This window comes from Schistocerca americana, chromosome 4, assembly GCF_021461395.2.
Source record: "Schistocerca americana isolate TAMUIC-IGC-003095 chromosome 4, iqSchAmer2.1, whole genome shotgun sequence".
NCBI lineage: Eukaryota > Metazoa > Arthropoda > Insecta > Orthoptera > Acrididae > Schistocerca > Schistocerca americana.
The window spans coordinates 735,828,082-735,840,644 of NC_060122.1; the positions used below are offsets into that span (position 1 = coordinate 735,828,082).

The following is a 12,563-nucleotide window of genomic DNA, read 5'->3' on the forward strand; positions in this document are numbered from 1 at the left end:
GATGTGAATGTGTTGAGGTGAACTTCTTTAGCCAGAAATTTGCTATTTTATCATTTCCAGGGGCTTTCCAATTGTGAGTAGAATTAATTGCTCGAGTGACTTCATGTTGCAAAATTATCACTTCAGGCATTTGTGGTATCATCTTGTATGTGTCTGTTTCTGCTTGTATCCACTGTGCATGTCTGTTATGTTGTATCGGGTTTGACCATATGTTGCTCCAGAAGTGTTCCATGTCTGTTACATTTGGTGGATTGTCTATTTTAATGTGTGTGTTACCTATTGTCTGGTGAAATTTCTTTTGGTTTGTGTTGAATGTTTGGTTTTGTTTCCTTCTATTTTCACTTTCTTTGTATCTTCTAAGTCGTTTGGCCAATACTTGTAATTTCTGCTTCTTTTCATCTAATTGCTCTATCGCTTCTTGTTGTGAGATTTTACCTAACCTTTTTCGTTTTTTGTCTGATATTTCATTTCTTATAAATTGTGTTAGCTGTCTGACGTCTTTTCTCAGTTTTTCTATTCTAACCTGTAGCCTGTGTTGCCATGCTGGTTTTGTCGGTTTCTTCTGTGTGTTGGTTGGTTCTGATCTCTGCCTAGTGTGTATATTTAGTGTAGTGAGTGCTTCTATATAAACCAGTAGTTGTAACTCTTCCATAGTTGTATTTTCATTTATTTTGTTGTGTATGATTGTGTTGATAGTTGTTATTGTTGTTTCGACTTGTGGGTTATTTGGTGGTCTATGCAAGAATGGTCTAATGTCTGTATTTGTGTCTTTGTATTATATATATATCAGCTGAAATTTTTCTTCTATATCCAACATGTGTGTCACTTCGCGTTCTATTTGTGCTTGTTCTGGTGGCTGTCTTAAGATTTCATTTGCCGCTGATTGTTTAATTGATGCATGTTGTTCTTTGTTTGTTTGCTCTGGAATGTTTGAGTCCATTCTTCTTCTGATTGCACATTATTTTGTTCTAATGTTTGTTGTACTTGTGTTCGATGTTTTCTAATTCTGACTGGGATATCCTGTTAGTTTTGATTATTACATGGATCTGATCAGCTAGTCATTGTTCTGTTAAAAAATTTATCTGCGTATCTGGTAATAAATGTTGTGTATAATTGTGATCTGTATCCAATTGTGTTGGTTCCTAAGTTTGTTGCTTGGTAATAACAGAACATGAGGTGTCGGTTAACTTCATCTGACCATCTCATCCTCTGTCTTTGTGTTCCTTCTAGAGTGGTTGCAGGAAGCATATCCTGCAAAACACCTCTATTTGGATTTAAATCATTTTCCATGTGGCTAGCAGTGTTGTTACCATTGTGGACGGGCATAGGGTTCAAGCGTCGTCCCCGACCACGACAGCGCTTGTCCGAGGCTTCATTAGTTCTTTCCTGAACCAACTAATCACACTAAAAGGGGGTTTAGCCCTATTAGTGGTTTGTTCTTTTCATCACCTTTTACGACTGGCAGAGCATACCGGAGACCTATTCTTTTCCCGGGCCTCCACGGGGTTATTGTTATTGTTATTGTTATTATTATTATTATTATTATTATTGAAAGTTTTATCCATTATTGATATGGAACACTGTAATGAATGAAGGTTTTCAGAAATAACTGCAACTAATAGCCTTTTGTAATGGTTCAGTTTTATTATTATATCATGACCAGTTTTGAATTGCCTAGCAACTCATCATCAGATGGTACATACTGTTAATGAAACAAATAATTGTTAAAAATATGTACCATCTGATGATGAGCCACTAGGCAATTCAAAACTAGGCAAGGTGTAATAAAAACTGAAGCAGGTGGAGCTATTTCTGAAAAGCTTTGTAATAATAATTTCCATCATTGATGGGTTACTGAACTATCAATTACAGTTAGTTTTTTGAGATAACTACTCAGGGACAATAGTAGTATAGATAACTATTCAGGGATGATAGTAATATATTATCAGAGCTAGAGAAGATTGGAGTGTGAATAGGCAATACAGTATGGAAATAACAGTGAAGGAGTAGTAACAGAATGCCAGTGATGAAGTAATGGAGTTGTAGCCCAGAGAGACTGCAGGAAAACAAGGAGAGGGAGAGATCCAAATTGCAAGAACATTAAAGCATGTGTGTAAATCATCATAGTTGAAGCCTATGGCCTCTTCCAGATCTGAGCTGTCAAATTTGCAGTTAGCCACAGTAAGTGGTGGCCTTTTGTAAGGTAGGCAGTTGGTTAGCTGTCATAGTCAAATAGAAGACTGTCAGTACTTACAGCAAAGCTGGTAGATGATAAGACTGCTTTCTCATGTGGCCCTTACCTTTGTTCAGATACAAAAAGGCTATTGAAAACTTCAGTAAGGGTTAATGGGTGCCTGTAGAAACCAGTCTTACATCTGGATTAGTCACAGGAGAATGATCTGCCAGCTGCAGAATTGGGAAGAACTGGTGTAGGTATCAATAGAACATTGCAAAGGTGCATTGGTTAATGGAATGCCACTTTGGATGATGAGGACAAATGTCACATAGAACATTGCTCCTCTCAAGACACAATAAGTAGTAGTCAAAGCTCTGGGAAAGGGGCAGAATGTAGCCTGTCTGTAAAGGCCCTGGCAAGATTATCCACCTATTTGTATAATGCCTGTTTGCTGCTACATATATGGCTTCCATGGATGTCACGGCAAAAGTAAGAGCTTTTGGCTGTGGAAAGCATGACACTTAGCTACATGAAGGTGCTGTTGGTGATGGTGACTTTGATACAGATTAAAGTTTTTATGAAGCTACCAGAGAGGTAGAGATCAACTTCCCTGGTGGCTTCATAACACCCCTCCCAGGATTAGCATCTCTGAAGTTCTCTTTTCTGGGGATTCTTCCCACTACATTAGTTTCCCATTCCTTCCACAGGCTTAGTTGGACAACCGTTGCATGCTACACACTACATATGCGATTGACTGTTATAGGCTACACAGCATCTGTTTTCAGTGTAAGCTAAAATACGTATTATTTCTGCCTCTCACTGTACCAGATTAAGATACATTATTTTCGTGAAATAAATCGTTTTAACTCTGTTGTAGGATGCGGACGAGTATGTCACAAAGGCATTTTTGGCAAAATTGTCATTATTTCTCTCAAATAACAGATGCCCAGTGGATTTTTTTTCACTGTATGCTTTCATTGGTATGATTATGCAGACTGATCAGAGAAGAGATCTAAATTCCTTATTTTCTAATACAGTAAATGCACAATGGCAATACATTCGAAGACAATACAAAATTCATGAAGGTAAGCTTCCTGACAACAAAGACGACACTTTGTTTTTTAACCTTTTTCATCTGATTTTCATACTTTTATTTGCAGACCATTTTTCCTTTGAAGTTTTTATTAACAAACATCAAGATATGTTACCTGACAGTAGCATTGTTGCATTGGTGTGCCTGTTAGCTTCATCCTGGAAGGTAGAACGAAATCTAGTGAGAAAATGTCTGGAATTCTTCTTCTCTGTAATGCTGCAGCACCAATTTGCTGATATAAGGCTGCAAAAGGAATACTATCTAGAGTTGTTTGAAGCAATGTGCAAAAGCAGAGTTTTGGATATTTCAGATAAAAAACGTGACAAGTTTAATGCTGTAAGTAAATATACTTTATTTCTTAAATAATGATATGAACCATACAAAATGAACATCATTAAAATGTGTGGTTTGTTTTTTAATGTGTGGCTGGTATTTTTATTCCTGACTTAAATAAAGCAAGCAATCATACAACAGTAGAAATACACATTTTTGACTAATTTTATTTATGTGAATAAGGTCTGGAACAAATTTTCAGTTATTATGAAATAGTCATTGGCTTGCAGGTTCAGCAGGTCTGAATATTTGGCACTAATAAGCTTCATGACATTGCACCTTCTTTGATTTCATTTCAGTCCATTTAATTCTTTCATCATTTTCCTTAGGTACATACTACAACATTTATACATCTCTTTAGAGAATAATACAACACAGAGAAAAATTTGTTCACCCTTTGAATACTTTATACATGTTTGATTTCTGATACAGCTTATATTTAGAGCAAGAGTTCTGAAAGAAATATTTCTTTTTCTTTTTTGCAAAAAGAATATTAACAGCTAACTTAATTTTTGTTTCCTATGTTGAAGATGTAGACTAAAAGTTGAATATAGTATATATGTTCAAATGGATGTAGGTTGCAGTAGCTATTCTGACATGAAGAGGCTTGCACAGAACAGACTACTGTGGAGAGCTTTATCAAACTAATCTTTAGACTGAAGATGGCAGCAGAAGCAGCAGCAACAACAACAACAACAACAACAAGTTACCCTTTAAGATAAGGGCTTCATTTCAGTCACTTTTGTGTGTAAGAGATAATATGCTTTACGCTGAAAAAAATGAGAGTTGTGAATGAAAAATATTTCATTTGTTATGTATAAGAAGATCAATCAGTGCTCTATTATGTCCTGGATTTTGCTAACAATAAACATTAACTCTTTACAGCAAATGAGTTCTTTTAAAAAGTAGAAAGAACACTTATAAAACTAATATTTGTGTTTTATGCATCACAGTATACACTACAATGGACTGAATGTTTGTTACCTCATTTTGCAAATAATTGTGATAAAAAAAGACTATGGATGCAGTTAGTTCTCAAATTTAAAAAAAAGAAACTGTGTACTTTTGAAGTTTGTTTGCTTAGAACATAGGTGTACTGTAGAGAAGCATAGCTGTTTTTTCCCCCCCAGATTGTGCATTTTTTCGGAGGATGATGGTTCAATCCTGTGTCCAGCCATTCTCATTTGGTTTTCCATGATTTCCCTAAATTGCCTTAGGTAAATGCTGGGATGGTTCCTTTGAACAGACACAGCTGACTTCCTTCACCATCCTTCCCTAATTCAGTGGGAACAATGACATCACTGTTTTGTCCCTTCCCCCAAAATTAACCAACCAACCATGCCTTTGTAAGTAATTTTTTTAATTTTTTAATTTCAGAATGTTAGGTCTATCCGACAAATGGCTGAGGTATTAATTGGAAAAATGTGGCTGAAAGGATCTGAGACATACCAAGTAGTGCCAGATTTTCCGAGAAGGTACTTCCATTTAGAACAGGTATGTATGGATGCTCTGTTGGCTTTTTAAATAACTTTATCTCCAAAGATAATATTTAAATTAGGTTAATTGAAAAACTGGTGTTGTGAATACTACCAGCAACCAAAAATCCATTTGAAATTAGAACCCAGTTAATAGGTTCCTAAAAACATAACCATCATGAATTTGAGTGTATATAAACAAGTCAGTTAATAAAGTAATGGGAACATGATTAGTGTGCTTGGGGTGGGAAACTGCCCCTAAAGGCTAAAGAATCAGCAGTTGATGTAGAATAATAAAGCAATAGATGGATAATATTTTCTCTTCACACTCTTTTATATTTCCCAAGATATTGTGGTTTTGGTTAACATGCTAAGTCTATAATGCTTTGTAAACCCTTAGCACCAAGCATCTACACTCTTAAAGTCTATTAATTTCTACTGTAGTGCTAGGTTACGAGCATGTATGTGAATCATTTCTGTACTAATTCCAACGCCACTTTGATGGTGTCCTTGAATTCATTTCAGTAGGTCATTTTCTAGTTTTCGCCATTTTGCATTCAGTCCTCTATCTGCACATTTAGTCTTTCTCATGTTTTTAGTTTTCTTTACTAGCCTGTCAGTCTCAAATGATTTTTTTCTGTTGGTGGAGAGCTGAAATGCTGCTAATCCACTCTGTTTCCGTATTGTTCTGCATAAGTTATTACTTTTAATTTGTGCCCACATCATATATTATTTTTTCTATTATGAAACTAGCTACTAACAAAAATGTTGTACTGTTACTGATAAAACAAATAGATAAGGCATGGGAGATCTGTTTTTGTACAAGGTTGGGAGGGTAATTACAGTCTGAAAGCCTGAGTGAGACCTTGGTATATTTTGAGAGGGACTGCTCGTCAGTACAGATGCAGCAGCCACAGGCGGCAAGGCTGTATGGAAGGGACTTCTTGGTACAGAATGGATAGCAGCTATTGAAGTGGTGTTGGTGGTTGATAGGTTTGATATGGATGGAGCTGCTGATGAAACCATCTCTGAGTTGGTGGTCATGATCAAGGAAGGTGGCTTGTTGGGTTGAGGAGGACCAGGTGAATTTAATGGAGCTTAAGATGTTGAGGTTCTGGAGGAATGTAGATAGAGTGTCCTCACCCTCAATCCAGATCACAAAGATGACATCAGTGAATCTGAACCAGGGGAGGGGTTTGGGGTTCTGAGTGGTTAGAATGGATTCCTCCAGATGGCCCATGAATAGGTTGGCATAGGATGGTGCGATGCAGGTGCTATTAGCCATCACTGGATTTGAGATTTTCACTCTGCAGCGGAGTGTGCGCTGATATGAAACTTCCTGGCAGTTTAAAACTGCGTGCCCGACCGAGACTCGAACTCGGGACCTTTGCCTTTCGCAGGCAAGTGCTCTACCATCTGAGCTACCGAAGCACGACTCACGCCCGGTACCCGCAGCTTTACTTCTGCCAGTATCTCGTCTCCTACCTTCCAAACTTTACAGAAGCTCTCCTGCGAACCTTGCAGAACTAGCACTTTCTCATTCTGGAAACATCCCCCAGGCTGTGGCTAAGCCATGTCTCCGCTATATCCGTTCTTTCGGGAGTGCTAGTTCTGCAAGGTTCGCAGGAGAGCTTCTGTAAAGTTTGGAAGGTAGGAGACGAGATACTGGCAGAAGTAAAGCTGCGGGTACCGGGCGTGAGTCGTGCTTCGGTAGCTCAGATGGTAGAGCACTTGCCCGCGAAAGGCAAAGGTCCCGAGTTCGAGTCTCGGTCGGGCACGCAGTTTTAAACTGCCAGGAAGTTTCATCACTGGATTTGTTTGTAGATAATGTCTTTAAAGGAGAAGTAATTGCTGGCAAGGATATAGCAGGGCATGACACCTAGGAAGGAGGTCCTTGGTTTGGAATCCATCGAACATTGGGGAAGGTGGTGTTCAATAGTGGCAAGGCCACAAGTATTAGGGATGTTAGTGTAAACGGAGGTGGTACAATAGTGATGAGCAGAGCACCATGTGGTAAAGGAACAGGAACTGTGGAGGCACCACAACCTACTTCAGTCCGATCACAAACATCACCTATCCCATGAAAGGCAGGGCTATCTGTGAAACCAGTCACGTGATCTGCAAGCTAAGCTGCAACCACTGTGGTGCATTCTATGTGGGCATGACTATCAACAAGCTGTCTGTCTGCATGAATGGCCACCAACAAACTGTGGCCAAGAAACAGCTGGAACATCCAGTTGTTGAGCATGCGACCCAACATGATGTTTTTCATTGCAATGACTGCTTCACAGCTTGTGCCATCTGGATCCTTCCCACAAACACCAGCTTTTCTGAATTGCACAGATTGGAACCCTGCCTATATGTCCTATGTTTCCATAACCCTCCTGGCCTAAATCTTTGTTACTCATTGCCCTTTATCCACCTATCCTCCTCCCTGTTCCCATTCCAGCACCACACAGCCCTCTATTTCACCAGTGCAACCACAGTCTTTTTACTTCTCTCCTTCACTGCTCCCCTGCCCCCCCCCCTCCCCCAGTGCACCCTCTGTCTAACCACCCAACTGCACCTAGCTACCCTACCCTACCCTACCCTCACCTCACCTCACCTCATCCCTGTTTGCTCCCACAAGCAGCCCTTTACCATTGCCCATTCCTAACCAGGTACCCTTCTCCCTCCCAGCCCCAGTCTCCCCCTTATCCCCACCACTCAGTTTGTTTTTCCCATCATGCACCAGTGCTCGCAGTCTGGTCTTGGCAGAGACTGTGGTTTTTGTGTGTGTGTGTGTGTGTGTGCGTGCGTGCGTGTGTGTGTGTGTGTGTGTGTGTGTGTGTGTGTGTGTGTGTTTTGTCTAATTCTAATGAAACCCTGTTTGGCCAAAAGCTTTGTTTGACAGTCTTCTTGTTGTGCCTACTTGTGACCCAGCATGTCTGCTACATGATGAGTAGCAACTATCCTTTTCATAATATTGTCATTATTCCATACTGGATTTTCCATTGTTTGATAAAACCTGTTTTTAACCTTTTTTGCACTGTGTGCTGCAGTTACCTAAAAAACCATAACCAAGGACTCAAATTTTAGTTGTACATTCTTTAGACATTTATCTAAACAATATTTATGATTTTTGAAAATCTGTATCCATTTCAAGATACATCCAAAAAACCATTACTTTTGGGTACCAAAAGTACCAGTTGTGGGGAAGGCCAATTCTATAATTTCTATTTGGCAAAATTTCAAAATTTTTACCTTATGTTCTTAAGATGATATCTCAAGGAACCTTAAACCATTTTTGATATCATTACTCATTACCAAGATCCAGAAGTTCAAATGTGCTGTATTTATGCCTGTAAAATATGTGCCTAATATCCAGTCTGAGGTATTAGCTTTAACTGACATATTGTACACATGACTAGGATTCTAGGCTCATCATTAAGGTTTTGAGGTCACAAAAGTATGTTTTTCGTCAGAATTTTTTCAACTGTAAAACTTTATGGTGCACTGCCTCTGTATAATAAACACTTCACACGTCTACAGATAGGCCCCAAGTGATACTGCAGTGACAAAAAGTGGGTTAAAAATGGCTTAACATGCCTGAAAAGAAGTTGAAATTACTCCCAAAAATTATATAAAACTGAAAAGACTGCCAATTCAGTAAAATATTTCCAATAATATTTTTACTTTTTTAATATACAAATTATAAGCAAGATGCTTTTGATGAATTGTGATAGATGAGCAGAATATCCAGAAATAATGTAAAACAAATTATTTTGCCTTAACTTATATTATGCATGCTTATTTACTATTTACATGTGTTAAAGTATATAAATGTGTTGAAGTACATAAATGAACTGTTAGAACTTTATTGACCTATAGAATTCATTTTATATAAGCAGCACATCCTTCTGTATCAGGGAAAAGAATGGAACCAGTCGAAAAATGCTCCTATCAGAGCATGAAAAAGGTGAATATGTTCCTTTTTAAAGGGCTTTGACTGAAGAGTGGGGAACCAGCTGCCTCAATTTTCATTCCCCCTCCCTCATCAAAAATTTTGGGATGCAAACATGTTGTTGTTGTGGTCTTCAGTCCTGAGACTGGTTTGATGCAGCTCTCCATGCTACTCTATCCTGTGCAAGCTTCTTCATCTCCCAGTACCTACTGCAGCCTACATCCTTCTGAATCTTCTTAGTGTATTCATCTCTTGGTCTTCCTCTACAATTTTTACCCTCCACACTGCCCCCCAGTACTAAATTGGTGATCCCTTGATGCCTCAGAACATGTCCTACCAACCGATCCCTTCTTGTGGTCAAGTTGTGCCACAAACTCCTCTTCTCCCCAATTTTATTCAATACCTCCTCATTAGTTATGAAATCTACCCATCTAATCTTCAGCATTCTTCTGTAGCACCACATTTCGAAAGCTTGATGCAAACATATTTGTGCTTTTTTGTGCTGAAAGAGAGCACAGAGAGTGAATGAGCTAGATACTATCATGTTCCATGGATCATTTTGTATGATAAATCAGGATGATGTGGAACATTGCAAATTAATTTGTAAACATGGATTCATGCTGAACATTTATAAGGTTTTTTTTTCCTTTAACTATACTGGAATATTTACAACAAACTTCGTGAGGGAACGAATATACTGTAAGCTGTAGTCAGAATACCCAACTCCTTAAGCATATATCTACAAAATGGTCATGGGTGAGCACCACATATTACTCTGATAGCATGTTTTTGTGCAATGAAGTCTTTCTTTCTTAAAGATGATTCATCCCAGAACATTATTCCATACGACTTTATTGAGTGAAAATATCCAAAATATGTCAGCTTATTGATTTGCCTGTCTCTTAACATTTACTATGATTCTAAATCCAAATATGGCTAAATTAGGTTGCTTGTAGGCGTTCCAAAATCTGCTTTTCCAGTTTAAATGTCCAGCATTATGGACACTTAAGAATTTTAAAGTTTCCATCCTGTTTATTGTTGTCTCACCATGTGTTGCATTTATCATTGGTGTACTAGCATAGTACCTCTAGATGAGCAGAACTGAATATGTTGTGTCATTTTTAAATTGAGCGTGAGACCATTCACAGAAAACCAGTGAATAGTGAATAGACACTTTAAAGAAAATTGTTTACCATTTCTTCTTTTTCTGTATGTATGCTTGGATTGATTACAATACTAGTGTCATGTCACAAATAGCACTAATTCTGCTTGTTGTCTATTACATCACCTCAGTGATTTTGGAAAATGTTATCAGCAGAGAAACAGATCAGTACTTACTGACATCTCTCTTATCTCCTTTCTTAAGGAGAGGTTAAATAGTGGCATTTTCAGTCTTTCTGGAAAAAATACCTTTAGTCAGTGATCTATTGAATATTTCAGATAAGACTGGTCTTATTATGTGGGAACAAATCTTTAGTAGTCCATTGGATACACCATCAGAACCAGATGAGCTTTTATTTTTGAGAGACTGTATAATTTTCTTAATTTCAGGTAGACAAATTAGAGGTACATTCATATAATTGAATTTTATAGAGTTACTTTTTCAACATAGTGCTTATATGGAAACATTCCACGTGGGAAAAATATATCTAAAAACAAAGATTCTGTAACTTACCAAACGAAAGCATTGGTACGTTGATAGAAACAATAATAAAAACACACACAAAAATTTCAAGCTTTTGCATCCCAAGGTTGCTTCATCAGGAAAGAGGGAAGGAGAGGGAAAGATGAAAGGATGTAGGTTTTAAGGGAGAGCGTAAGGAGTCATTCCAATCCCGGGAGCGGAAAGACTTACCTTAGGGGGAAAAAGGGACAGGTATACACACACACACACACACACACAACACACACACACACACACACACACACACACACACACACACACACAGAGTCAGTGAGACACAGTGGCAATAAAAGAGAGAGGGCTGGATGGAAGTAGATTCCCTGGGAACAAGAGAGAGAAGAGACAGCGAAAATCAAAAATACAGATGAATGGAGACCATATATAGGCTTAGGGTCTAGCCCTCTCATACCAGCAAACTTTAACATGTAGGTATATGGGAGGGCACATTTAGGACCAAAAGCTTAACCACTTGGGTATAAGGGAAAAAATCTGTTGGACCCATAGAATTTTTGAGCAGTTGAGATAAGGTGGAGACAGTGGCAGTGGGAAAGAAAGGCAAAAGGAGACAATTTAAGTGAGAGAAGAGACAGTGCCAGAGGGATATACTGTAAATCAGTGGGAGAAAAAAGGGAGGTAATGGAAGAGAGACATACAAAAAAAAGCAGTGGCAGTGAGAGGAAATACTGAATAAGAAGTCTTAACTACATAGATAGACTGGGTAAAAGGATTTAGAATGGTTTGTTATAATACAGCTTGAATATGTTCGTGTGCCCACAATTTTTGGTGAGAGAGGTGGAATAAGTATTGGGGCAGCTGGTTTGCTATATTTCTGTCAGTTTTGAGCAGAAACATATTTGCCTTTTTTATGCCCCAACAGGAGTATTTTTCTGCTGGTCCTTATAAATGTTTCAATGAAAGTTTAGCCTTGTTTAAGGTTTTTGCTATCTCCTGATAGATATGATGGAAACCAATCAAAATTATCTCATAGTCCTGATAATTCTAACTTAATACTGTTGTATGGTCAACAGTATTAAAAGCTTTGAACATGTCTAAAAGTGTGCCTTTCACACACTCATCCTGGTTAAGAGCATCAAGTGCTGCCTTCGTAACACTGCTGTGGCTGATTATATACTTCTATCGCTCCAGAAAATAAAGTATGACCCTTATAGAATGTTACATTTAATCAAATAGATTAGTAATCTTTCATTTATAATTAATTCTATTGTTGTTTTAGAATGATGGTAGAAGAACAGTGGGTCTGTAGTTTTCTCTGTTTTCTGCAATTAGCAGAAGAAGAACTCATGCCTATTAAAAATACTCTGGAAAGTTCAATGATGTTGCTCACTAACTGTGTTTGTTACAGGAGTTTGTATTTTCAATGGCTATTATGTTGCTGTCATCAACAAACATAATGAACATAATTTTTTCCTTAATACCAACACAATGGAAGACTAATTCATTAATGTCATTCACAGTATTAGTCTGAGTAAGTTCTGTGCTCTGTATCCATTGTTTTGGCACACAGATTAGTATTCCATCTATGTCCACTTACATTTTCTTTTTAGTTTTTGTGTCATTTTACTGTCTTCAAGCTATGTGGTTAACAACTACATCATTGTAATTAGTACATAACCCTTTACATATTTTATATCAGCTTTTGGGAAATTTTGTTGCAATCACTCTGCAATAACTGAAAAGTGTTACCGATATGAGTCATTTATTCATGTTACCTTTCCTTAATCTGTATGTTGTTACACTTTTGTTACCCTCTCCTGCCTTCTATTTTGTGACATTTCAAACTGTTTTGCTTTGAACATTGGCTTACTGTGACACTTCTTGGTGGAACTGGAGTATTTATT

At 37.9% G+C, this 12,563-nt stretch overlaps 1 protein-coding gene across 1 annotated transcript in view; it reads left to right on the plus strand.

Moving 5' to 3' along the window:
• LOC124613764 overlaps positions 1-12,563 on the plus strand; it is a 77,489-nt gene that overhangs the window by 42,188 nt on the left and 22,738 nt on the right. Inside the window, exon 5 of the mRNA XM_047142480.1 lies at positions 4,980-5,096. Within this exon, the coding sequence (XP_046998436.1) occupies positions 4,980-5,096 (117 nt within the window). The remainder of the gene's footprint in view (positions 1-4,979; positions 5,097-12,563) is intronic.